Source organism: Equus caballus, chromosome 8 (genome assembly GCF_041296265.1).
Source record: "Equus caballus isolate H_3958 breed thoroughbred chromosome 8, TB-T2T, whole genome shotgun sequence".
Taxonomy (NCBI): domain Eukaryota; kingdom Metazoa; phylum Chordata; class Mammalia; order Perissodactyla; family Equidae; genus Equus; species Equus caballus.
Window position 1 is genome coordinate 16,962,234 of NC_091691.1, and position 24,124 is coordinate 16,986,357.

Consider the following 24,124-nt stretch of genomic DNA (forward strand, 5'->3'; position numbering starts at 1 on the left):
ACAACACTGTGAGGACGAGGCTTTTATTATCCCCATTTTATAGATGAGGAAACCAAGGCACAGAGAGATTGCCCACGTCTACAGACCCAGTTAAGTGGCAGAGCTGCCTGACTCCTCTGCTGCACTGCCTTTTATAATCATAGTCACATTTATCGAGCACCGACTGTATACCATGTCCTGTGCCCAGCACTTTTATTCATGACCCTAGTGAATCCTCACGGTTCAGAGAGGTGAAGTCACCTGCCTTGGGCCACACAGCTGGCTGAGGATTCAAACCCAAGCCAGTAGGACTTGGGAGCCCAGGGTTATGGGACTATATTGCCCAGGGCTTGTCCAGTGATCCTCCCACACGCCTGCTGTCCCACTGTTTCTGGGTCAGGCCGGCCTTCCGTTTTGGGGAGGTGAGGAGAGAGGCAGCTGCTCGTCCTGCTGACCCAGCCATCTGGAGAGGAGTCAGCTAAGACACATGTGGAAAGTGGTCAATAACCCCCACTGCTGTCATCAGCAGGTGAAAATACGGGGTGGGCCTGGGAGATGCCAGAGAGGGGAGGGCCTCCTCCAGGCTGGCTCTCTCAGGGAAGGAAAGACCCTGGGGGGTGTGTGTCGGGGCGGGAGCAGGGGGAATGTTAGGTCCCAGGCCCCAGATCAAGGGTTCTCTCGGCTGATGTTCTCTTGGAGCTTTCACACGGGAAGTACACAATTAATTATTAATCCTCAAACCGACAGCCCAGAGGGAGGGTGACGTCACCCTGCATTCCGGAAACTGGGCCCGAGGGGGGAGGAGCAGCAGCCTAAAGGCACACAGGTAGTGCCAGGACAAAGACACGGGCTTGTCAGCTGCCCAACTCTGTGCTTTTTCTTTCCACCCCGTGAGACCCCCAGCTCCCTCCTCCCCAGCCTCACACCCCTTCCCCTGCAGGTCTTACCCTCCCTAACTCTGGGGGGGTAGGGTCTTCAGGGCTGGAGGGAGGGGCTCTGCGACTCCCTCGAAGGCACGGCTCTCCGGACGCTATTTTTCCTGACCTTTTACCTATAATTGTAGGGGTTTGGAACTCTTGCTCTGCTCCTGGGGGCAGATCCCGGGGCCTCCCGCAGTCACTCGGCCTCCTGCAGGCTCCAGGTCCAGGGAGCCCCGTCTCAGAGTTCCCTCTCTCGTACACCCCAGAGCCCAGCGCATCTTCCTGCAAGCAGAAGGGGAGCATGCTCCCGTGTCTTTCCTTCTGCTTCTCAGACCCCCTACGGATGACGCTCATGGAATTCCAGCACACTCTCTCCATGAGGGCAGGAGCCCCGGGAGTTTTGTTCATAGTCGCAGCCCGGGTGCCTAGAAGGGTGCCTGGTGCGTTACAGGGGCTCAGCAGATGCTGACCGAGTAGACGACGTCGTGTTAGCAACCCTGTGTCTGAACTGCTTGCTCACATGCGACAGACTCCATGCACAGCAACAGCCTTAGAATATTCACTGAGATTTCCAGGGTACCTAGAAGGTGCTGGACACCTAGCTAAATGCCTTCCAGACATGCTTATATTTAATCTTCACAACAGCCCCCCAGAGGTTCGGGCCATCACCATCCCCATTTTGCAGATGAGGAAACTGAGGCTCAGGCATGATGTGACTTGCCCCATCTGCATTCTGAACCCAGGTGTGTCTGAACGTCAGGCCCAGTGCTCTTTCCTCTGCCACACACCTGTACAAAAACAGATGATTAATAAATAAAATAAACAACCCACAAGGTGCCACCCTAAACAGGTTGATTCCCTCATAATCTCATGCAGGTAATCTTATTTATTGAGCTCTAGCTTCCTCCTAGTATTGTCTCCAAAACTCTCTCCAGGGATTTTGTCCCCTCATTACCTCTATAAATCATTCTAATAATCATGATAACCATAAAAATAGCAAAGATTTCACATTTTGTACCAGTTATGTTTTGCATGTATCAACTTATTTAATCGTCACCCAAATTGCTCTAAAACAGGTACTATTCTCTCCATTCACAGATGAGGATATTGAGGCACAGAGAGGTTAAAGAACTTGCTTGAGGTCACACAGCTACTAAGTGGCAGAGCTGAGATTCAAATCCAGCCATCTGCCTCCAGAGTCTGCATTCTTAACCGCTGTGTGATTCTGCAAATAACAACAACAGAAACAAACAAAACAGTCATGATCCCCACCATTGTTTGAGACCTACTCTGTGCCAAGCTCCGCTAAGTGCCCTCTACGCCTTACATCTTTTAATCCTGAGGACAACCACATGAGGCAGTAGTGTATTGTTAGCCCCATTTTATGTTGAAAAGTAAAGGCACAGCATCAGATCTGTGCTGCCCAGCGAGCCGTGTCGCCTGGCCCCACTGTATGCCTGATCCGAACCCAGGCCGACCCCAGAGACCACAGCTGACCACGGGTGGTTGCCAGCTACTGTGCCTCCACCTTCTCACTGGTCCTCCTTCTCTGGAACCTTCTTCCAGCCCTTCTGGACTTTTCCAGTTGAACAAATGACACCAGGAACACACTGACACTTGGGAGCCTGGAGGCTGCCTGGGACAAGCCATCACTGTGTCAGCCAGTGGGATCCTTACGTGTTTTAATATGGAAGCTGCTCAGGCCTGGGACGGGGGACGGGGGCTCAGTGGGCTCAGTGGGAGCTCCTCTTAGCTGCACGTTCCCCAGAAGAAGGGAGTCGGGAGTCAGTGGTGGGGCAGACAGTTTCGTCCCAGCTCTCTCCATCCACCTTCAAAGATGGATGCTCTCAACCCAGGGCTCTCGGGGGCCCCCTGCTTATTCCTGAGCCTTTATCAGGGCTTCGGAGACCCCCTTTCATAGCTCAGAGTTATTCTGCAGCCTGGGAACTCATATCTCAGCTAACCAGAGTTTGGAAGACGTGACAGTGCTGGCACTTAGTCCTTAAGAAAGACAGTCAAAACCGGCGGGTTTAAACAGACCCAGATTTGAATTCAGTTGGTTCTGCTGCTCTGGGCAAGTGGCCTAACCTCTCTGAACCTCTGTCCTGTCATCTGTGAAATAGGGATGATGATAGTACCCATCTCACAGGGCAATTGTTAGCATGGACGGCGAGGGGGAAGTGACTGGAGAGGTGGGTGCGGGCCAGATGACGCAGGGCCTTGGAGACCCCACTAAGGAGCCAGACTCTGTCCCGAGCGCGCTGAAGACGCCTTGAACTGTTTGGAGGAGGGTGTTTGATGAGATCTGAGTTCCGGGAAAACCACTGGCTGCTTGTGGAGAGTGTATTCGGGGGCAAAGCTCCAGGGATACCTGTGAACACGGCTCTCATAGGATCCAGGGAAGATGGCGGCCTGGGCTAGGTTGTGGGCCAAGGAGAAGAAAAGGGTGGACATGATCCTTGATGTATTAAAGAAGCAGAAGCATTTTGCCCATGCAATCAGATGGGAGGGAAGAGCGCGGTTGCATGAAATGCACCACCCGGTTTTCAGACCTGGGCAGCCCGGTGGGTGGTGGCGCCACTCAGTGAACACGTGAGGAGGAGCAGACGTGGGGGAGCGGGAGACGGCTCATTCATTGATTCATTGATTCATTCATTACATGTTTGTTAAGCTCTATGTACAAAGCACCAGCCTAGGGGCTGGAGGTAAAGCAGCGAAGGAGGCAACTTCTCTGCTCTCACGTCCATCTATAAACAAATAAAGTCAACAAGTAGAACGATTTTAGATCCTGAAGAGTTTTAAGAAAACAAAGTCTCCTGGCTCCCTCTCTGATCCGGTTCCCTGCTGCCATCCGCTCTTGCTCACTGTGTTTGAGTCCCGGAGGCCTCCTCTCCGTCCCTCAGACAGAGGAGCCACACGTGTGTCCTGAGTGAGGGCCTTCCCCCTGCTGTTCCCACCGCCGGTGACACTTCCCCACATCTCCTCACGGCTGGTCTCTCACTTCATTTGTGTCTCCACCTCAATGTCACCCACTCAGAGAAACCGTCTCCGACCCCTTGGTCTAAAAGCCACCCTCTCTCACTTCAGCTGGTTTCTTTTTCTTCACAGCACTTGCCCCTGCCTGATAATTATACTTTACACCTCTATTATTTGTTTTTTATCTGCTTCTTCCATTAGAACGTAATCTCCACGAGGGCTGAGGGTAAGGACTTTTGTCTGATTGGTTAGGTCTGAGTCGTTGACGCCTGGACCCGTACCTGGCACACAGTTGGGATTCAGTAGAATTCTGGGCACATGGTAGGTAACCACGCACTTCCTGATGCCACCGTGGTTGGGAAGAGCCATGTACCTGGTTGTGGCCAATGAGTTGTGAGCAGAAGTGATGTCTGTCAGTTCCAGCTCAAAGCATTTAATATCATAGACCATGGGAGACCCCGACTCCGTGAGTGCAGGACCCTCTGGCGACTTCTGTTTCTTTCTGCAGGCTAGCCACCAGCATCGCTAAGGAGCAGGGTGCCCTTGCCGGCCCACAATGAATACAGATGAAAAATAAACCTTTGTTCTTTGAAGGCTCTGACATTTTGGATTTATTTGTCACCACAGCACAACCTAGATTATTCAGATGGAGTCTTCCTAATTCTTTCCTTTTGTGGTTGTCAGTATGGCTTCAAATGAACTTTCTCAGTGCTAATATCATTCTGAGGGGTAAACTATCGCCTTCTCTGCCAAGAGAACCGGCTGGGAACGTGGTACCTAGTCCTCTCAGTTTGGGACATCTATTAGAGTGCCCTTCTGAGGCACTTATGAAGAGGGTGGCTCTGAGATCCTTAGGGGAGGGAGCGTTGGAAAGTCTGTGACATTGAGGGCCCCTTTCTCAGAGATCTCTGAGGTCAGAGCGGGAGCTGGTTTGACCAGTTGGTGACCATGACACCAGGCAACTGCTTTGGAAACAGGTTTTTTTTAGGTCTGGGAATGACAGCTCTTAGGAGGGTTCAGCTGGGAGGGTTCCCACGGTTTGTGCTGGGAGGGGGAGGGTGTCGGAGGAGCTGGGGAGGATGAGTAGAGAGGGACAAGGAGGGATATGTCCATCTGGGGACAGTCTTAGTTTCACCCTGAATGTGAGTTCGGATTCACTTTAGCTGTGAACAACAGAGAGTCAAAATAACTGGCTGAAAGAAGAGAGAAGTTTATTTCCTCCTCATATTAACGTCCAGAGACACTCTGTCCATTGGTGGCATGGCGCCCCTGCTCCAAGTCCTCACAGACTGGGACCCTTCCATCTCATTGCTCCATCTGCATGGGCTCCATTTCCAAAGCCACGTCAAGGGAGCCATTTGAGTTCCAGCCTTCATGTCTACATTCCAGCCAGCAAGAAGGAGAAAGAGATGAAGAAGAAGGAAAAGCTCATGACAAATCTCTTTCATAGAAATTTCTGGAAGCTGTCATGCAAAAATCCTGCCTATATCTCATTGGCCAAAATTAGTCACAGGGCCACACCCAGCTGCAGGGCAGGCTGTGAAATGCAGTCTTTATTCCGGGTGGCTCTGAACCCAGTTAAAATTGGGGAGTTTTATTATTATGGATGAAAGGGCAAGTGGCTTATGGGGAGGCGGTTACAGACTCCGCCATCTCCTGACAGAGTAAAGACGGAGTCTGCTGAAGATTCCTAAAGATTTCCAGTGGATTCCTTTGGAAAACTGGTGGGAAATATATAATTCTCTGCACCAAAATCCTGATATTTTCAGACAAAAAAACTGCGTGGGATTTCAGATGATTCACAGACCCTATGACGCCCACGCACGGGAGGTCACGGATTCCCTTAAGATTAATTAATCTAGAAATAGTGTTTGGGGAAAACACAATCTCTGCGTATGTGTGTGTACCTAACACAGCCCTCTCCCCTTTGGCAATATGAGTATATTTGATGTGGTTGGTCGTGTTGATTTTGGTTTTGGATGCAAGAGTTGGATCGTCAAAGGGATCCAGTGTTCCACCTGGAGAAAGCATCTGACGAGTTTCATTGGCAAAGGGAAAAAAATGACAAAAACGAAAACCTGCCGTGAGTCACCTGGCCACGGGTTGGCCACAGCCCTAGGATGGCTTGGAGCCAGGATTCAGAGGGAGTGGACACGGCTGTTGCTCTGGGTGGAAACGCCTGCACGGCATCCCCTCTTTCCACTAGTGGATTGATGTTAGAACTACTTGGCAGAAAGTGTCGATGAAATGTCGGGGTGGGGACGTACGTGGGCAGAAGGCCCAGTTCTTCAGAGACTCTAGATTCTTCTGTGTGGAGGAGATACTCACGGAGGGTGGCCATGGGGAGTGCCTCTCTTGAGAATCTGGTGTTAGAGGTGATGAGAGGCCAGCAGAGAGGCTGCTTGACCTTCTGCCAAGGTGACCTGGAACCCTCCCAGAAACTTGTCATGAGCTTACCTAGACAACTGAGCCCACCCCCCAAGTTTTCAGTATCAGTAACGGTGATCCTAACTCAATCAGGCACTAGGCTAAGAGCTTTACACACATCCCCTCTACTGACCTTCATGGCACCCTTATAGATTGACACTTTTATTATCGCCATTGGAAAGACGAGGAACCTGAGGCTCAGAGAGGTTGACCCCTTACACATAGACACACAGCTAGAGAGTAGTAGAGTCAAGCTTAAACTCAGGTCTTTCTGACTCCCAAGTCCCCACTGCCCTTAAAAGATCCTGCCATTGTCTAATCCCAGGGAATACGCCCCCAGAGCCTCGCATGGCGCTGGTGAAATGGTAGGTGCTCACGTCCACCTGCGTCACGCCCCGTGCTGTGTCTCTCACTCCCAGGGAGGGACACGGCCCCTAGTAGGCAGAGTGTGTGTGCATGAGAGATCCATAGAGTCCCTGTGCGGGACACGTCACTGCTTTGCCACCGTTCTCCTAGCCACACTCCCCACCCCACCACATAAAGTAAAACTTAACCAGCTCGAAAATGCATGGGAACTGGAAGGGAGCAGAGCTGGCAACTCCGGGCAGATTCAATCACTTGACAGCCGGCCAGGGCCAGGCGTGGCAGTCCCTGCTGGGCGTTTGGGGATGGGGGATGAATGAGGCAGACGAGTCTGTCCTCTTGGAGATGGGCGATAAACAAGTCAACAGACTAATTACGGACAGTAATAAGCACCGTGGAAGGAACGCGCTGGCAGGCGGGACGGAGAGCCTCCTGCAGGCGGTGGAAGCCACTCCTCTGGTCCTGTACCCACACTGTCGCTCCTGCCGGGGATGCCCTCCCCTCCCTCCTCCTTCCTGAGCCCCCTTTCCCGCCCTCCCAACTCTACTCATTTCCCAGGCACCGGCCTAGACACCAGTTCTTCTGTGACGCCCTCCTTGAACCTCCAAGGCTGTTTTTTTAGGTGACCCCTTGGACTCGTCCCCATCTAAGCATCCAGCTGTGCCACTAATGACCTGAGGCCACCTGTCTGCGCCTCCGTTTCTGCATCTGTAAAACAAGCATAAAAATAGTACCCACTCGGACTGGCCCCATGGCCGAGTGGTTAAGTTCGCGCGCTCCGCTTTGGCGGCCCAGGGTTTCGCTGGTTCGGATCCTGGGCGCAGACATGGCACTGCTCATCAGGCTACATTGAGGCGGCGTCCCACGTGCCACAACTAGAGGGACCCACAACTAAAATATACAACTATGAACTGGGGGGCTTTGGGGAGAAAAAGGAAACATAAAATCTTTAAAAAACAAAAAAAGTTAAAAAAAAATAGTACCCACCTCATGATGTTGTGAGGCTGAAATAACGTATGTGATTTCTATTAATATACGTGAGGCTCTTGGAACCACACCCAGCACACAGTAGGCCCTATGCAAGTGCTGGTGTTGTTGCTGGTGTTACTATTACCATGGTGGCAGCTTGTGGCACACCATAGGATATTGGGCCTGGACAGCAGACGGTGTTTTAGGTGCCATCTAATTCAGTGGTTCTCAGTCCTGTTTTCATGTTGGTATGACCTAGGAAGTCTTTAAAAACACTGCTATCTGGCATCCACTCGTGGCAATTTTTGTATTTGGGGTGGGATGGGACTCGGGCTTGGTGGGTATGTAAAGTTCACAGGTGACTCTAATGTGTAGCCAGGATCGAGAACCACTGGGCTGAGCCAGCCTCTTTTACCAGGTGGAGGAACTGGAGTTCAGGGAGAGCTTGATTTGCTTAGGCCAGGGAGCAAGCTCAGGGCTGGGGTCTGGGCCGCACGCCTCTGGGGAAGTTTTATTTTCCAATGTTCCCCCACTGCCTGCTTGGCTGATTCCCTTCACCCAGTGCAAGGGCTGTGTGTGTCCCTGAGGCTGCACGCTGCCTCCGCTCCATCCCTGGGCAGCTGCCAATCTGGCCTGAAAGAGAGACATCTCCGGAAGCAGGTCTCTTTCCAGAAGCCAGGACAGCAGAGGCTGGGAGCGGTGGGGCCCCTGTTCAGACCAATGGCCGGAAGAACAAACGATTCCTGTGACCGGGAGCCAGAGCAGGAGATAGAAGGGCGAAGCCCTCCTCTGTGAGTCACTGAGGGGTGGCTGGCGTCACAGGGACAACCTCCTGGCAGCCACGTTTTCCAGAAAAGGTCATCAGGGGCCCTTATGGAGGGCTAGCTCTGAGTTGATGGGGCTCACACCTTCAGAGGTAGAGAGGAGCAACAGAAACAGCCCCAGAGCCCACAGACCGAGGTTCAAATACCCACTAGCCATGTGGTCTTCTCTCTAGGAGCCTCAGTTTTCTCCTCTGTCTAATGGGGCTAAATGAGGTTGTTAACGACCATGGAATAAGTTAATGCATGCAAAGGGCTTGGCACGTGATAATTGATCCATAAAAGGCAATTATTATTACTATTATTTATTGATGAAGCCTCAGAAGAGGACACTGGTTGTTGCCTTACCCAAGGCTATTTGGGAAGAAAGAAATTGGGGTGTGTGTGTGTGGGTGGTGATGACCGAGAGCACTGGAGTCACCCCAGGGAGGGGAGCCCATCCAAATGATTCCCAAGGGAGATTCCAGGGGAGGTGTCCATGGTAACCTGTTTTGTGTTTGATCTTTCTCCCCTTGCTGATAGCAATCATGCTCACTAATGTTCATTGAGTGCTTTCCATGCATCAATTTTTTTTTTCTGTGAGGAGGATTGGCCTTGAGCAAACATCTGTTGCCAACTTTCCTCTTTTTGCTGAAGAGGATGAGCCCTGAGCTAACATCAGTGACCATCTTCCTCTATTTTGTATATGGGATGCCGCCACAAGCATGGCTTGATTAGCAGTGGCTAGGTCCATGCCTGGGATCAGAACCTCGAACCCCGGGCCGCCAAAGCAGAGCACACGAACTTAACCATCATGCCACCAGGCTGGCCCCACCAATTTTTTTTTAAAGCCACCATTCCATTTAGTTCCCGCAGCAGCCCAGGGAGGTAGCTGTTGCTGTCCCCATTTTACAGGTGAGCAAACCAAGCCCCAACAGGGTGCCATCCTCGCTCCATGCCACACGGCTAACAATGGCAGGGTCTAGATTTGAATTCACGTCTCTGAGCTCCCAAATCTCTGCTCTACAGTGAACTTCCTCCTGGCTATCAAGGCCTCAGAGGAAAACAATGCCACCAAAAAAACTGGTTACTCATTGCATAAGCTGAAGTGCTGTGGAGCAGAGCAGTGAGCGGCCTGGGGTCTGGGGTCAGCCTGCCTGGCTCCTGTCATCCACTCCACGGCCTTGGGCAAGTGACTCTGTGTTTCTGGGCCTCAGCTGCCATCCTCAGAGGAAGGAGATCCTAAAACCTACCTCACAGGGTTTGCAGTGAAGACAGAGTAAGAGAGCGCATGTAAAATGCTTAGGAAAGGGTTTCCTAAGGCACTCCATGGATGCTATTAATGTATATATGAAACCCATATACATACAGGTCTGTTCTGCAGATTAAAGAAATGAGATGAGCACTGTGAAGATGTGTGGCATACACCAGGTGCTCCTTAGCCACTCTGTCTCCCTCCCACCCAACATAGACAGAGGACGCTGGGCCACATACGAGAACACCATACCATGGGACCTTTTATTAGAACAGAGACATGTTTCGTACAGGCTGAAAAATTGGAAACCCCGGGAAGGTTATGCTTAGCTGTGGACACCAGATATCAAACAAGCCATGGCCACTGTGTCACTGGGCAGAGGACAGGGTCCTAGGACGCTGGAGGACACAGGCGCTCCTCCTCTCTGATGTGGGCGTTCCCAGCAGAGGCTGCCTACTCAGGCTGAGCTGGGCTGGTGGTGGGTCCCCTGGTTTGGGGCTTTCCAGATGGGAGTTGCAGCCCCCGACATGGAGAAATGACCTGGAGGTGCACCAAGACCCCTGGGCTGATGTGGTGGATTCTCCTAGGTCCTTGGCCAATGACCGCTTGAGGCAACAGCCGAGAATCGGGAGAGAAAAGATACAGCACAAAGAGAAGTCCTCACAGCATAGGCCCAGCAAGAAAAAGCTACCGAGAGAGCGTGGGGCCTGGAGTCGGGCAGATCTGAGCTCAAGGGAGCTTGGGCACATCAGTTCCCCCTTCCTGGGGCCTCAGTATTCTCATCTGAAAAATGGCAATATGACTATGTCACTGGCTTGTTTGGACAATTGCACAAAATAATGGCCTGACACAACAAACAGTGGTCAAATGCAGAGCATGACAAAGCCCTCCTGGGCTCTCCTTTGATGACCCTGGACGGCTGGGCTTAGTGAGAAGTTCAAGGTAAATATGGAGGGCTCTACCCAGGCCACGAGAATTAACTGGCGGCAGCACCTAGAGGTCTCCCATATCTGACTGCAGGACTCAGCTACTGCGACCTCACCCTGCAAATGAAACCCATGCCTTGTTCTCTATTTCCTTCCTTAGGAGATACCCTTCAACGTACAGGCAGCAGAAGACACACGGGGACCATACAGCTGACAGTGTGGAGCTCACAGCATCCGAGTCAGAACTCCCTCCCTCCCTCCTGCCAAGAACAATTAGGCCAAATCCCATTTTACAGATGATAAAACTGAGACCCACTCCATTTCTTCCAGACACACACACACATACACACACACACAGAGGCAAGAGAACCATAAATGCATGCTGTTCCAGTCTCTTTGGCTCAGCTCATTAGAAGATGAGGCCCAGCTCTTCTTGGCCGGAGAAAAGGAATGACAATTTTCTTTCCTTCTCTCTCTCTCTTTTTTTTTTTTCCCAAGGAGTTGTGACTTTTTAATAGAAGTTGGTTCGTGCACAGGCATTTTATTCCTCAATTAATTTCCATCTAAATGAGCTTTTCCCGGAGATAACCAGTGTTTTAGTTCCATATGAGCTTAATTTGTATGACTGAAGCCTCCGTTTCTGCCAATTCCAATTTGCTCGGTGATTCCAGCGCTCATTACCTGGGCGATAATGCCCCCACTGCAGACAGCTGCACTCGAGCTGGGAGATGGAGCGATTTCCAACAGCAGTTCAGGGGAAGAGATGGTCCCTCTCGTCTCCCAATACCACTTAATAAATAGGAAATAAATTATTAAATAAGTCATGTTCTGATGAGGGGACCTCATCACAGTATTTACAATGCAAATCAACAACCACCAAAGAAACAAAAAACAAAAAATCCTCTGAAAACAAAAAAAAAAACCCCAAACAACAGCCACAGACAGAGGGGGGACAACTCTATCAGTGTCATTGGCTCATGGGTGCAAAAGTGAGAGGAAGAGGGTGCAAGGGAGCATTGCTCGATGACACCGTCTGTGGCATGAGTTCCGCAGCTGGACTTCACGGCCAGCGGAGGAGGGGACGTGTTTGGAGGAATCCTGGTTTTTGGTTTTTTTAAGTCAGACAAAATGTTCTATTCAGCTGGAGAGGAAAGGAAAGCAAGACACATGCACGTGAGACTACTTTGGATATTCGTGGAGAAGAATACAGTGCAAGGCGGAAGCGGGACTTGAGAACCAAAATGTACTTTCAAACCTTTGGGAGCACCCCGGATTTTGGCCTCTTTAAGCAAAGCCTTTTGGGAAAGAGGATGGGTCTGAGTAAATGAAGTGATGGCAGCTCTCTGAGACTGAGACCCTTGCGTCTTTCAAACATCTTCATTTTGTTTTGCTTCTGAAAGACTGCGTTTCCTTCAAAGAAGGGAAGAAATAGACATAGGGATGCAGTTACACCTGGATGACCTAGAATGTTCCTGGGTGAGGGCTTTGAATGAGCTTTGCTTAATTAACTGGAGGGAGTTCACATATTGCTCCTAAAAACCTTCGAGGATGTTTTCCTTTTTTCTCTACGTCTCGGTGAATTCAGTGTTTGAAGAATTGCCCAGGTCTCAAGTCAACATTTTGGATTGTGTCTCAAAAACGCCTCCACTTCTCAAAGGTGCAAACTTTGGCCCAGAGAAAGGGGGCAATTTGCGCAGGTTCACTCATCTGGTGAATATCCACAGCAGGAAAGTGGAAGGGCTTGTGCTGCTTATTGCTTGACGTCAAGCCACATCCTCCTCCCATTTTGGATGCTTGTTTTTAAGGTAAGTCCTCACCACGAGCAGGGTTCGGGTGATCTGCCTCTTTCCCTGGAAGCAGAAGGTCATGAGGGCGAAGGAGGCAGAAAAACAGCCATGCCAGAGACTGCGAGGTTCTGGTTCGCAAGGTTACCAGTGCCCCAACGAGAGTTTTATTTTTGGACGGGGAAAAAAAAGGAAATTAAAGAAACACACCAAGTGAGAGGGGGAGACAGAGATTTCCCCCAAGGAAGCAATTTAAGCAGCCTTCTTGCAAACTTTCCCCAGGCTAGGGGTACTCCCTTGCTTGGGTTGGGGCAAAGTCATATTGCCAGGGAAACAACCAGAAATGTTGCAAAAGTCGCACCAAACTCAAAGCTGGACCAGGCGAGCTGGCCATTTCAATAGCAACTTTAGAAAGGGTGGGAGGGCTCTCTGGCCAGCAGCCAGAAGACACTGCTCATTGGTCAGAGAGCCAGATCCTGGTTCCCAAGATGGGCTCAGAAATGACCTTCCTGAGGGGACCTCTGGCTGCTCCTTTCATCTTGTTTCTTTTTTCCAATTTTAGAAATAGCTTTGTGCTCTCTCCTGATAGAACAGCAAGAGATCACAGAAAAAGGCTTTGCTTTGGGTTTGTGTTTCTCCCAGCATAGCTGATACTTCCTCACAAGGCAGTGTGTGCCCACTGCAGAAGGAAGAGAGCAGCCTGGAAACCTCAGGGGATGGGGAGAAATTAGCTACAGTGGAGTCAGAAGCATAGTAACTTACATGAAACCAACTCAGTATGCTCCATTAGCCCGTGAGTGACCCCAGATGCTAATCCACGCCCTGGAGCAAGGGTGAGATCAAGAGCTGCCTATTCTTGTCCCTCTGTCAGCTCCTCTCCTGCCTGACTCTCATGGTGTGAGCACCTCATCAGCTCCAAGTGCCATCCCAGTGTTAAGCCAGATGTTACTGTCAACCACCATGGCCTCCCAAACACAAGGCAGCTACTTCGATAAGTACTAACAGAAGCCCCACGTCAGTTGGCCATGAGACAGCACATCGGTCTCCCATCAGGTGTCTCCCTAACGCCTTTTCATGGGCAATTTCAGCTTGTACAGGTTTTGTCTAACATGCCAACTTTAGGCTGCAACCCTACACAACCTGTGACTCTGAGAGTCAATTCAGCGCCTCAGCTCACAAGCTTCTTGGCTGTTTTCATCTTTCCGATACCTCAGTGAGGCAGCTGGTGGGCAGGGGGCTGGGGTGCAGGCCTGAACCTCACTGACGTCGGGGTGAACGTGCTCCCAGGCCAACTCCAGAATGTTCCAGACTTAGAGCTCTGTGAGTCTGACCTTCAGGGAAAGGCCAACATCCCTACCCACATCCGGGCCTCTCAAATCCCATCCATAGAGACATAACGACAAAAAAGAGACGCGCAGAAATAATTTAGAAGTCCCCCCATTTCCCATACGCACACACAAACACACATACAACCTCTCCATACAAATAAATAAATAGTTGAATACTGCTAATGGCAACCGCATGCGGTTGAGAGAGGTCACATAAATAAATAAATAAACGTAAATAAATAAAATAAATAAAAGGTTTGCTAGGAGCCCCAGGCAAAATGGTCCCCTAGCGTTGCTTGAAGGAAGGCAGTCCAAACGGAAGGCTCTTCGGCCTCCCCCTGCTGTTCTGCTAAGGAGGTCCTGTGGCTCCGGGAGGCCTTGTCTCCACGAACGGAGACTGGAGTCCAGTCTGGGTTCCTGGGTGGGGAAGAGGGTTATTTACAGTTGCTGTACATGCCCCCCCAGGGCACCTGCCCCTGCCCCAGGCACCTGCCATCAGGCCTTCTGGGGTGACAGCGTTGGCATCCATCAGTCTTGGTGGGCGGGGCCTAGGCCTGAGCCAGAGGGCATCATGGGAAGGCCAGCTGCTCGACTGCTGCCTGGGGCCACCTCGCTCTGCTCTTCTGGTGGAAGAAGGACTTTCTGGGTGGGTGCAGGGCAGTTTCTGGCCCCAGGGGCGATGTGATGGGAAAGATTGCCGGGGCGGGGGGGGGGGGGTCACTAATTCCAAGAAAAAGGATGTTTTCCGTGGGGTGTGAGGGATAAAGAATGTTTGGTCCCTGCTTCCCCACAGCCCCAGTATCCAGAGCTGACAACTGCCCCCTCCGGCTTTCTCCTTCCATGCCCTGTCGTGCTGCTGTTGCCACCACAAACTTGAAACTCACCCACAAGGCTCCGGAAGGCCAGTCAGCTGGTGAGGGGGATGCCCAGGAGTTTATTTTAAGGATCTTCTCCCTAATGCCCCCTGTTCGCAGTGCCTTCTGTGGGTGAAGCAGCTGGTGGTATTTGTGTTGGAGATCAACTTACCCCGGTTGCCCAGCCCCGGGAAGGGGGAAGGTGGGGTGAGGGCAGAGATGAAGGCGGGGCTTTCCCAAGCTGACAAGAAACCACAGAAGCCAGTGGGAGCCCAAGCCATGGAGCATCCAAGTGCCTCTCCCCCGAGACTCTCTGGATTTGGGTCTTGCCCCCAAAACCTGAGCTGCTGTGCCCCATCCTGGCAAAATTCCTGAGAGGCAAAGGGGGTGGCTTAGGCTGAGGGTGGGTGGGTGGGGGCTCGGCTGCATTGAGTAGGATCCAGGGTGTGGCAGTCTGGGCAGTGGGGAGGGGGCAGGCAGGCGCCAACCGGAGGGGAAGGCCAGACTGGCTGGCGCTGGGGACTGGCAGCTGGCCATGGCACTGGGGAATGTTCAGCAGATGGTCCCGTGGAATTAAGTTGGTGCCAGCTAGTGGGGCTGAGGCAAATTTGGGAAGTGGGACTCTAGACCAAACTGTCCTAAGTGTCCACTGCGTCCTTTCTCAGTGAGGTTGCAGGGTCCCCGTGAACAGCTAAGGGGCATTTTGTGTAAAGCATGTAGTGGCCCCTCCATGGCTAGGACCTACTGGCTCCTTTTCCTGACCACGCTGAGATACTGGGAGCAGCGGACCGACCCCGTCCTTTTTGCTTCTATCTCATGACCAGAAAGTCTATCTCCTACCTCCCGACACCTACTACCGACTGAAATGTCCCCATCCCCTGCTCATGTATGTCCCTTTTCTAGGACCCAATAGCCTTCGAGCCTTTGCTTTGGCCTGTCAGGGGAGGGGAGAGGCTGACCCCTCTCCTGGGCCTGAACCGCCCGGTCTCCTCTCATCTCCCCCGACCCCTGTGGGACTCCACACACGTGCAGCCATGAGACTGAATGAGGGGAGAAGGCGGGCAGGAGGGCAGGTGGGATGAATTACCACTGGCCTTCCGTATGCATCCTTTAGGGAGCAGGGTGTTACCAGAACTCTCTCCACGTTTTCCTGGCCAGGCCCAAACTTTTGAGTCATGAACCCATTGCTTCTTACAAAACCTTGAGGCTTCTTGTGCCAACAGAGGGTGCTTCTCTCCATATGCCCAGGCCTGAATTGAGCCCCAGGGTGATGCTGGTGGAGGCTCCTGGCAGCTTGACCTAGAGGCTAAAGCCCCCGTACCCCCTTTTCCTCCTCCCCAGGAGAGCAGGAAGGACAGGTCCAGGAGCCCTCAATGTCTGTCACCAAGGAGAAGGCAGGGTGGGCATGGAGTGGGGGCGGCTGGCAGAGCGAAAGGGGCCCCCGCGGACAGCTGGCTCAGGGGAGGGCCCATGCTCAGCGCCTCATGCTGGAATAGCTGTCTGCGGAGCTGTAACTCCGGCTGCGGCTGTGGCTCCTGCTCCGGGAGCCCGGGCTGGGACTGCGGGAGCTGGAGCTGCTGCTCAGGCGGGTCCTGCTCCGGCTGCGGCTGCGGCCGTGGCTCCGGCTCCGGGAGTAGCTGTGGCTGCCCGAGCGGCTGCTGCTGCTGCTGTACCAGGAGGACGTGCTGCTGAGGCTGCTGGACGAGGAGGGGCTGGGCCGGTAGTAGGGGATGGGGCGTTTCCGGGCACTGCAGGGACCAGAGGGAGCTTGCGTGAGGGTCAGACTCCTCCCAGCCTCAACCCAGGGAGCACCGGGCCTGGTCCCAAGGGAAAGCCGTATCCTTCCATTCCCCAGCCCCTTAGGAAAAAACCCTCCCTTTACACTTCTCTCGCAGCTCTGAGAACATCAGGGAGGTCGAGGCCTCGTGCTGATACGTCTTGAAAGTGATAATCTCACTTTTTAGCACAGCAAGCCCGGGGCTCAGAGCCTCCAGCTGACAACAGAATCTACATCTAAACTTTAATCGTAGATTGCTATTTTTACTTTTACTAGAACCTTCTATTTGTGGCGAGAGGCTGATTTTCCATTTACTGTAGTGTGTCAAGTTTCCTTTTGAAATAAATGTATGGTCCTCTAAAAAAGGGCATATCTATTTAAAGAAAATTAAATAAATAATAGTACACTTAATAAGGAGACAAGGCAAAAGCGTGGGTGACTGAAGTCTGGGAAACACTGAATGGGTTCATCATGATGGACTGTTTGGGATTGACTAAGGAAGCCAGAGAGTCTTCTGAAAATGCCACTCTACCTCAGCCTTCCTCCAAGTCCACCCCAAGGACACCTTTGGTCCAGGCAGTGGGTGTAGGACTCCCTTCCTCTGTGCCAGCCTGGGGCAGGGTGTTCTGTGGCACATTTGAGAAGATGCCATCACTCTGTCTTACTGTCTGGGGCACAAGTTCTTTTTCCTCCTCCAGGTCATCTCCAGGGAGGAGGTACTGGGCAGCCAGGATTCTCCCTCCCCTGTGGGTCTCTGGACTGAGTGGCTGGCCCTCAAAGGGACAGGAGGAAGAGCCCAACCTATTGTCAAGAGCCAATTTTAGGCCAGCACTCAACCATTCTCGCAGCTTTCAAGGCCTGAGAAATCTGTGTCCACTCGGACCTCAGGCTTCTCTTCTAAGACCTTACCAGTTACAGGAAACCTTATCCACCTAGTCTGACCATTCAATCCATAACAATGATACACAGCGGGTTCTAGTGTTGTGCATTTGAGTTTACAAAGTGCGCTCACATCTCGTTGCCCCGTTTCATTTCATCCTCATGATGCTCCTAGGAGTTATTTCCTCCAATATTTCATGGGTGAGAACTGAGCTCGTGGAGATGAAGAAACTTTCCCAGGTAACCTGGAAAGTGGTTCAGCCAGGATTCCACTGAAATCCAGTGCTCTCCCCTCACTCACCAGGGCTCCCTCTAAGGCCCTTCGGCACCTGAACAATCCTGTCTGCCCTCTCCACACTTGGTTCAGGGTATGACTACATATGGATCTATCCACCTAGCTTCTGACCCTGCAGCTCTGAGAGTGGAGGTCTGTCACCACTGCCCGGCTCCACCCCTAGGCAAAGGCCTTGTCCCATGGCTTTGCCCCCATTCCCTGGCCCAACCTTACTCTTGCCTACGCGGTCCCAGACCTAACCTCAGACCCCGGCCACATCCCCTCGGCCACACCAGATTCCTCAAGGCTGGCCCCACCAGTCACCCTACTCTACCCCGCCCCACCCCGGCTTAGGCCCCGCCCCGGACCCGCCCCCTTCTTGCAGGCCCCGCGGGATCCGCGAGGAGGCTGTTTTGTCCCTGAGGTTTTGAGCAGAACGAAATATCAATGGTTGGGAGTAAAGGGGGTCCCTGCCTCCCATAATCCTGAAATCCAGCTCCCAGGAGGCACGGGGAGAGCCTGAGGCCCGAACAGGTGGGAAGCGGGGCGGAGTGAGGGTGAAAGTGGGTCCCCCGGGCCTCCTGGCCTGACCTGGTTATCCTCCGCGGCTCCAGGTGGCTCGGGGAGTCTCTCCGGCGCTTCCGCATGGGCGAGTAGGACCGACGTCTGCGCCGCGCCCGCTCGCGCTCCCGCTGCTGCGAGTCCTTCTCACTGTACTTGGGGTCCCGCTCCCTGAAGGGGTGCGGGGGGTTACTGGGGAGCTGGGGCCGACCTGGCCTTACTGTGCGAACGTGAGGGAGAGGAGCACTCACTTCCTCTCCTTACCTGTGCCCCTTTCCCTCTGGGGCAAGCGATGGGGTCTGCACGGGCCCCAGGGGAGGCGGGAGGGAGGAGGACAGGGCTGTGGGGAGAGTCTGCGGGGGTGAGTTCTGTGGGGCGGGGCCAGCGTGTGCAGGGGTGTCAGCCTTTGAGGGTGGGCATTATGGGGTGCGGTTGCTGCGGAGGTCATATGATTTAGGCGGGCCCTGGTGCAGGAGTAAGAACTGGGGGCTCTGAACATAAGGATGAGGGGTAGTATTAGGTGTCTGAAGAGGCTGAGGGCCGGGAATGTCAATTTTGGGGTGTGGCTGTAGGAATGTTTGGGGCGGTATCTGAGGACACCAAGATTTGGGGCCTCCTTGCAACTCCAGCTAAAACAAGGGAATTCCAAGAATGCTGAGTCTCCTCCCCATCCTTACCCCGGCAGGGCTTGCCCTAAGAGAATAGGGGCGGGGCTTGGGAGACGCTCGGCAGGGCCGAGGCGGAGAGGCGGGGCCAGAGAGGCAGAGCTCAGCGAGGGAGGGGGCCTGGGAGGCGGGGCCTGGTCTGAGGGGTGGGGCCAGAGAGTCCCCTCAGCGAAAGAGGGGCCTGGGAGGCGGGGCCTGGCCCGAGGGGGCGGGGCCAGAGAGGCAGATCTCAGCGAGGGAGGGTGCCTGGGAGGCGGGGCCTGGCCCGAGGGGGCGGGGCCAGAGAGGCAGATCTCAGCGAGGGAGGGTGCCTGGGAGGCGGGGCCTGGCCCGAGGGGCGGGGCCAGCGCCTGGGGGCGGGGCCGGTACCTGCTGGGGCTGTAGCGGGAGTAGCTGGGGCTGCGGCGGGATCGAGAGCTTCTGCTAGGCGGGCTCCTCTTGCCAGACTTGGAGGAATAGCTGGGAGAGCGCGAGTAGGACCTGGAGGAGAGGAAAGAAGACCGCCCCTAAGGAGCCTGCAGAGCTCGCCAGGGTTGTCCTGGATGACATCCCCTCCCTTTGAGGTGGTTCATAATGATGTCGACAACTTCCTCTTACTGAATTCTTATTCTCCTGGCCGCTTATTAGCTGTGTGACCTCGGGCAGGTGATTTCCCTTCTCTGGGCCTGTGTTTTCTCATCTGTAAAATGGGGGTAGTTATAGTACTTACCCTATGCAGTCGTAAATTACATGAGTAAATTAGGGTGAATCACCTAGCATATTGGCACATAGCCAGCACAGAGGAAACCTTTGCTGTGATTATCGTGTGTTTTACTATGTGCTAGATGTGGAACTAATGCTTTATGTGCATTCTCTCATTTAATGCTCCGCACATCACAGGGTTAGGTACCATTATCAGTCCCATTCGATAGATGGGGAAACAGAGGCACAGAGAGGTGCTGTAATTTGCTCAAGGTCACTCAGCTGGTGAGGGATTTGAACCCAGGTCTGTTTGGCTACAATGTGCCCTTGACTTCTAGACTACTTTGTTGTGCATCCAAATTACTCACCCTATGCTACTTCCAGGCTTCTTCTGTCTCTGCTAAGGCCTCCCACTTTTAGGGAACTATGGCCTTGGTTTTTCCAGTTTCCCAGGAACATCTGCCCTTCATTCTTATCTCCCTAAAGTCAGGCTTTCAAATAATTTTCATCTCTCATATGCTGACTATGATCTCCTCGTAGTGACTGCCAAGGTTGAGAGGCATTCTGCGGTCATGTTTGTGTACGGTGGGAAAGAGCACCGTGATGGATTAGCGATGTCTGCTATAGGCAGAATGGGAAAGAGCACTGTGATGGATTAGCAATGTCTGCCATGGGCCTAGTGGGAAAGAGCACTGTGATGGATTAGCAATGTCTGCTATCAGCACAAGAATGGGTAGTAGGGACACTCTCTCATGTTTTGCTTTTGCCAGCTTTCCCTCACAGAAACACTAAAGTTTTCCCATCTTTTCTTTTTAACTTAAAAAAACAGGCTTGCTATGACCTGCCCTCACCTAAATGTTCCTTAATCCCTTCCTGCTTTCTGGATGATCTAATAACCATGCCCCTTAAATGTTGCTGTGGGACTCTGTTCTTACATGCTGCCAAGGGTGAGGTAAGGAGTGTGGGTAAGGAATAGCTCCTTCACTCTCAGTGCCCTGGGAGTTATGGCCCCTGGAAAATGTGCTCTTGCCAACTTGCTTTTTGGCTATGCATTGAGAGCCAGTATAAGAAACAGTCAAGATAAAACATGTTTTTGGGCACCTTGAGAGGATGTCAGTCATTTCCATCTGCTACATCACATAGTGTCCTTTTTCTGTGGAGCCACATGAGTCATTTTTCATAGACTTAAAATTCAGAAATAACTGCTCTCTGAGCAAATCGTCCAATTCTTATCTTTTTTGTTAATAATGTATAAATTAATGGAACAATTTCCCTTTTTGCTTTTTCTGCCAGGGAGCTCAGAGTCACATTTGCAGCCCACCTCCATAGCAGCTATACAGAATGGTAGGACATGCCTTCAGGACTTAACACTTTCTCTTGACTTAATTTTATTTCTCCCCTTAATTTCCCTTTTAGCCTGATTTGCTCTTCTGTTTATGTCACTCTATCACATCAAATATTTCTGTCAGCTGCCTTGTCTCTTTCTTTTGAATGAACTGGTCTTGAAGTAACCAAGCAAGCAAGCAGCTGTTTTTTGATTATATGGTTGCAAAAGAGCAACAGTCAGAGTGCTGTTGGAAATTCCCGTTTGTAGAGGGAAGCTGGGCTCCAAGGAGCCATGGGTTGATTAGACTGGATGGTGTCTTCCAGTTCCTTGAGATCTCATGTCTGTACGTTCTGCTGCATCATTATTCCACATGAGAAAATCGAGCAATTGCCAGTGATTATTGGAATTGAGAGGTAGAATGCCAAAAGGGGCATGATTCTTTTTCCTGTATCCACGCCCCTTGCCATGTGACTTTGCAGCTCCCCCCACTAACAGGAGCACCCCTTGCACTGGATTGGTCTTGGAACTCGCTATGGCTAATAGAATGGCAGAAGGGATGTCATGCCCGTTCCAAGCCTAGGCTTCAAGAGGCCTTGCACACTACTGCTCTCTCTTGGAACCCTGCCATCACCACTTCAACAAGCCCAGATAAGCCTACTGCAAGACGAGAGACCACATGGAGCAGAGATGAGTCAGCTGGGGTCATCCAAACCAGCTAGCCCCCAGCCAACCCTCCAGCTGACAGAAGACACATGCATGCACCCAAGAGAGAACAGAAGAACCACCCAGCTGAGCCCAGCCCAAGCTGCTGATCCACAGAATCAGGAACTAAGTAAGTACTTGTTTAAGGATGCTAAGTTTGCAGGTAATTTTTTATGCAGCAGAAGATAACTGAGCCACAGGAGCTCATCCTCACTCCAATAGCAACAATCCTAACTGATACTCACTTTGTTCCAAGTACTGGTCTAAGCACCACAGAGTCCTCTGTGCAATCCTTTAGGCTCAGTATTATTGTTTTCATTTTGCAGGTGAAGAAACTGAAGCTCAGAGAGGTTAACTGAGGCCCAAGGCCACCAGCTAGTAATGGATAGGACAGGCATTCGAACTCAAGTCTGTCTGACTCCTCTCCCGCATGGGTCAAAGGACATCTCCAGTTACCTTAACTAGCTGCCTACAGAGGAAAGTGGAGGAAAGCGCTACAGAGCAAAGGTCAAAACTGCACTCACCTTTTCCCAGAGGAGGCGGATCGGCTCCGGGTGTACCTGGGGGAGGCCCTGGGGTTTGGCGATCGGGAGGAGTGGCTGGAGGAGCGGGTGCTGGCATAGGAGGAGCTGCGGGAGCACCCTCTCATGGGGGAGCTCCGGACCGTGGCCAGGACCAGGCTGGACTTCTTCACCTCGGTGCACTCCAGGCATGGCGACTGAGATTCTCTGCAGAGGGGAGAATGCCTGTTAGTGGCCTGCTGGCTGGTCTGGGTGCATCACTGCCCTACCTTAGACCAGGCTGGGGTGCTCTTAGAACCCCCTTTCCTCCTTTGCCCATCGTACTACCTCCAGAAAGACTTCCCAGGCCACAAAGAGGAGCAGAGATAGAGTGGGATGCTTACCACATGGGGCCTGGAGAGTATTTTAGGTCGTTGGGCCTAGGCATGATGGTAAATACCATCAAATCACTTGGTGACAGATTTATTCCCTTTCGAGGCTTTTTCAGTCCTCTGATTATGTTAAGGAGAAAGCCCAGGGTGGGTGCTAGTGGGTTTATACTAGCTCTTTGACACTTGCAATCTCCCAAAGAGAGAGAGCAGGCCTGGGGCTGCGAGCCTTGGGCAGGCAACTGTAACTAGAATTAAATACACCGTGTTAATCTTGTATTTTTACAGGTGCCTTCTGTTTAGGGTAAGTGATACAAATGTTCTATTCAAGATAGTACTATAAGTTTCCTTATATAAAAAAATAAGTTTATTAAAGTAAATAGGAGTACCAGTTGTACATGGATATGGTAAAAATCAAGAAGGGGAAACGTGTAAATTTGGGAAACTTTGGTGAAGCCCATTTCGCAGATGGGGGAACTGAGACCCAAAGAAGGGCAGAGCCGTGTTCAAAATCACCCAAAGGACAGCATCCTGTCTTCTGCATTCCCACCCTGCCTGGAGCCACGCTGGGCTCCTGTTGGGTTCTCGGTCAGGACACGTTCCTTTGGATTGGGCCAAGGGTCAAGTTCAAATCTTGTTAACATGGATGTCAAGGCTCATCATGACCCAGCCTCTGCTCACCCCTCCAGCCTCAGCTCTTGGCACTGTCCTCTCTTGACTCCAGCCATCACAGACTACTTGTTCCTCCTGGACTAGCCCTGCTCCCTCCCTTGTCTCCAGGCCTTAGAACATTCTCACTGCTGGCACCCTCTTCCCTCCCCTCTTCACCTGAAGACTCCTACTCATGGTTCAGGCTTTAGTTTGACCTCACCTTTTCTGGAAAACCTTCCTTGACACCCCCTAAATGTGATCGGGTGACCTCCAGTGTGTTACCACAGCCCCCAGCCCCTAGGCTTCCCCCATTCCTAGATGGCTCACTTGGTCTTATAGTTGTTGTCTCCCCCAGACTCTGAGCTTGGGGACAGGACTCATGTGTCTCTGGACGCTGTATCCCAGCACTTAGGACAGTCTGATACATATCCTAGGTCATCAACAAATATCTGTGGGATAAACATTTTCAGCCTCTTAGTGTCCCGGGTGATCAGAAGCATCACTCATTTAGTCCTCTCCACAACCTTATGAGGCTGGCGCTATTACTGTCTCTGATTTCTGGAGAAGGTTCAGAAGGGTTAGTTACTTGCTCGAGGCCACCCAGAGTCTCAAACCCTGACCTGTCCAGCTCTGAAGCCCACTGCCCTGCCACTCGCCAGCCCCCACCTCACTGTCTGTGCTTCCCCTGATTGAGAGCTCATGTCTCTTCCACTCGGCCCTCTGCTCGTGGCTGCCATGACAAAGAGCCGTGGATTTAAAGATCATTTCTATTTCAACATGAAAGGCTGGGTCTAAATTATTTAATTTGGCTGTCCAAGGAAATTAATTTAAGCAGGTAACTGGTAGGCGCTGCTCAGCTCCAGTTCTGGAGACAGATCTGTGTTTCATTCCTGGTGCTGGCCCTTATTAACCGAGTTTCTGAACCACTCTGAGCCTCAGTTTCCCCATCAGCTAAGAAAGGGTTGCAACAGTACCTATCCCATAAAGGATTTGTGAGGAAACCTTGATATATCAGGAGGACTATCCAGAGAAAGCACTTGGCAGAGAACCTAGCATATAGTCAGGGCTTGACAAATATTCGCTGCCATTATGATGATTGCTGTTGTTACTGTTACTACTATTCTCGGTTGTTTCCTG

At 52.0% G+C, this 24,124-nt stretch overlaps 1 protein-coding gene and 1 long non-coding RNA gene across 2 annotated transcripts in view; one reads left to right on the top strand and one right to left on the bottom strand.

Annotated features, from left to right (window-relative positions):
* Positions 1-9,925: 9,925 nt before the first annotated feature.
* Positions 9,926-24,124, bottom strand: part of SRRM4 (serine/arginine repetitive matrix 4) — a 151,596-nt gene continuing 137,397 nt past the window's right edge. Inside the window, exons 10-13 of the mRNA XM_023647056.2 lie at positions 21,972-22,175; positions 19,107-19,217; positions 18,103-18,243; positions 9,926-16,329 (exon numbers count right to left, since the gene is read on the bottom strand). Coding sequence (XP_023502824.2) covers positions 16,056-16,329; positions 18,103-18,243; positions 19,107-19,217; positions 21,972-22,175 — 730 coding nt within the window. The 3' untranslated portion in view covers positions 9,926-16,055. The remainder of the gene's footprint in view (positions 16,330-18,102; positions 18,244-19,106; positions 19,218-21,971; positions 22,176-24,124) is intronic.
* LOC138925335 (uncharacterized) lies at positions 17,910-21,976 on the top strand. The gene is made up of 3 exons (XR_011441336.1): positions 17,910-18,045; positions 21,225-21,577; positions 21,774-21,976. It is a non-coding gene; the product is annotated as an uncharacterized lncRNA (long non-coding RNA).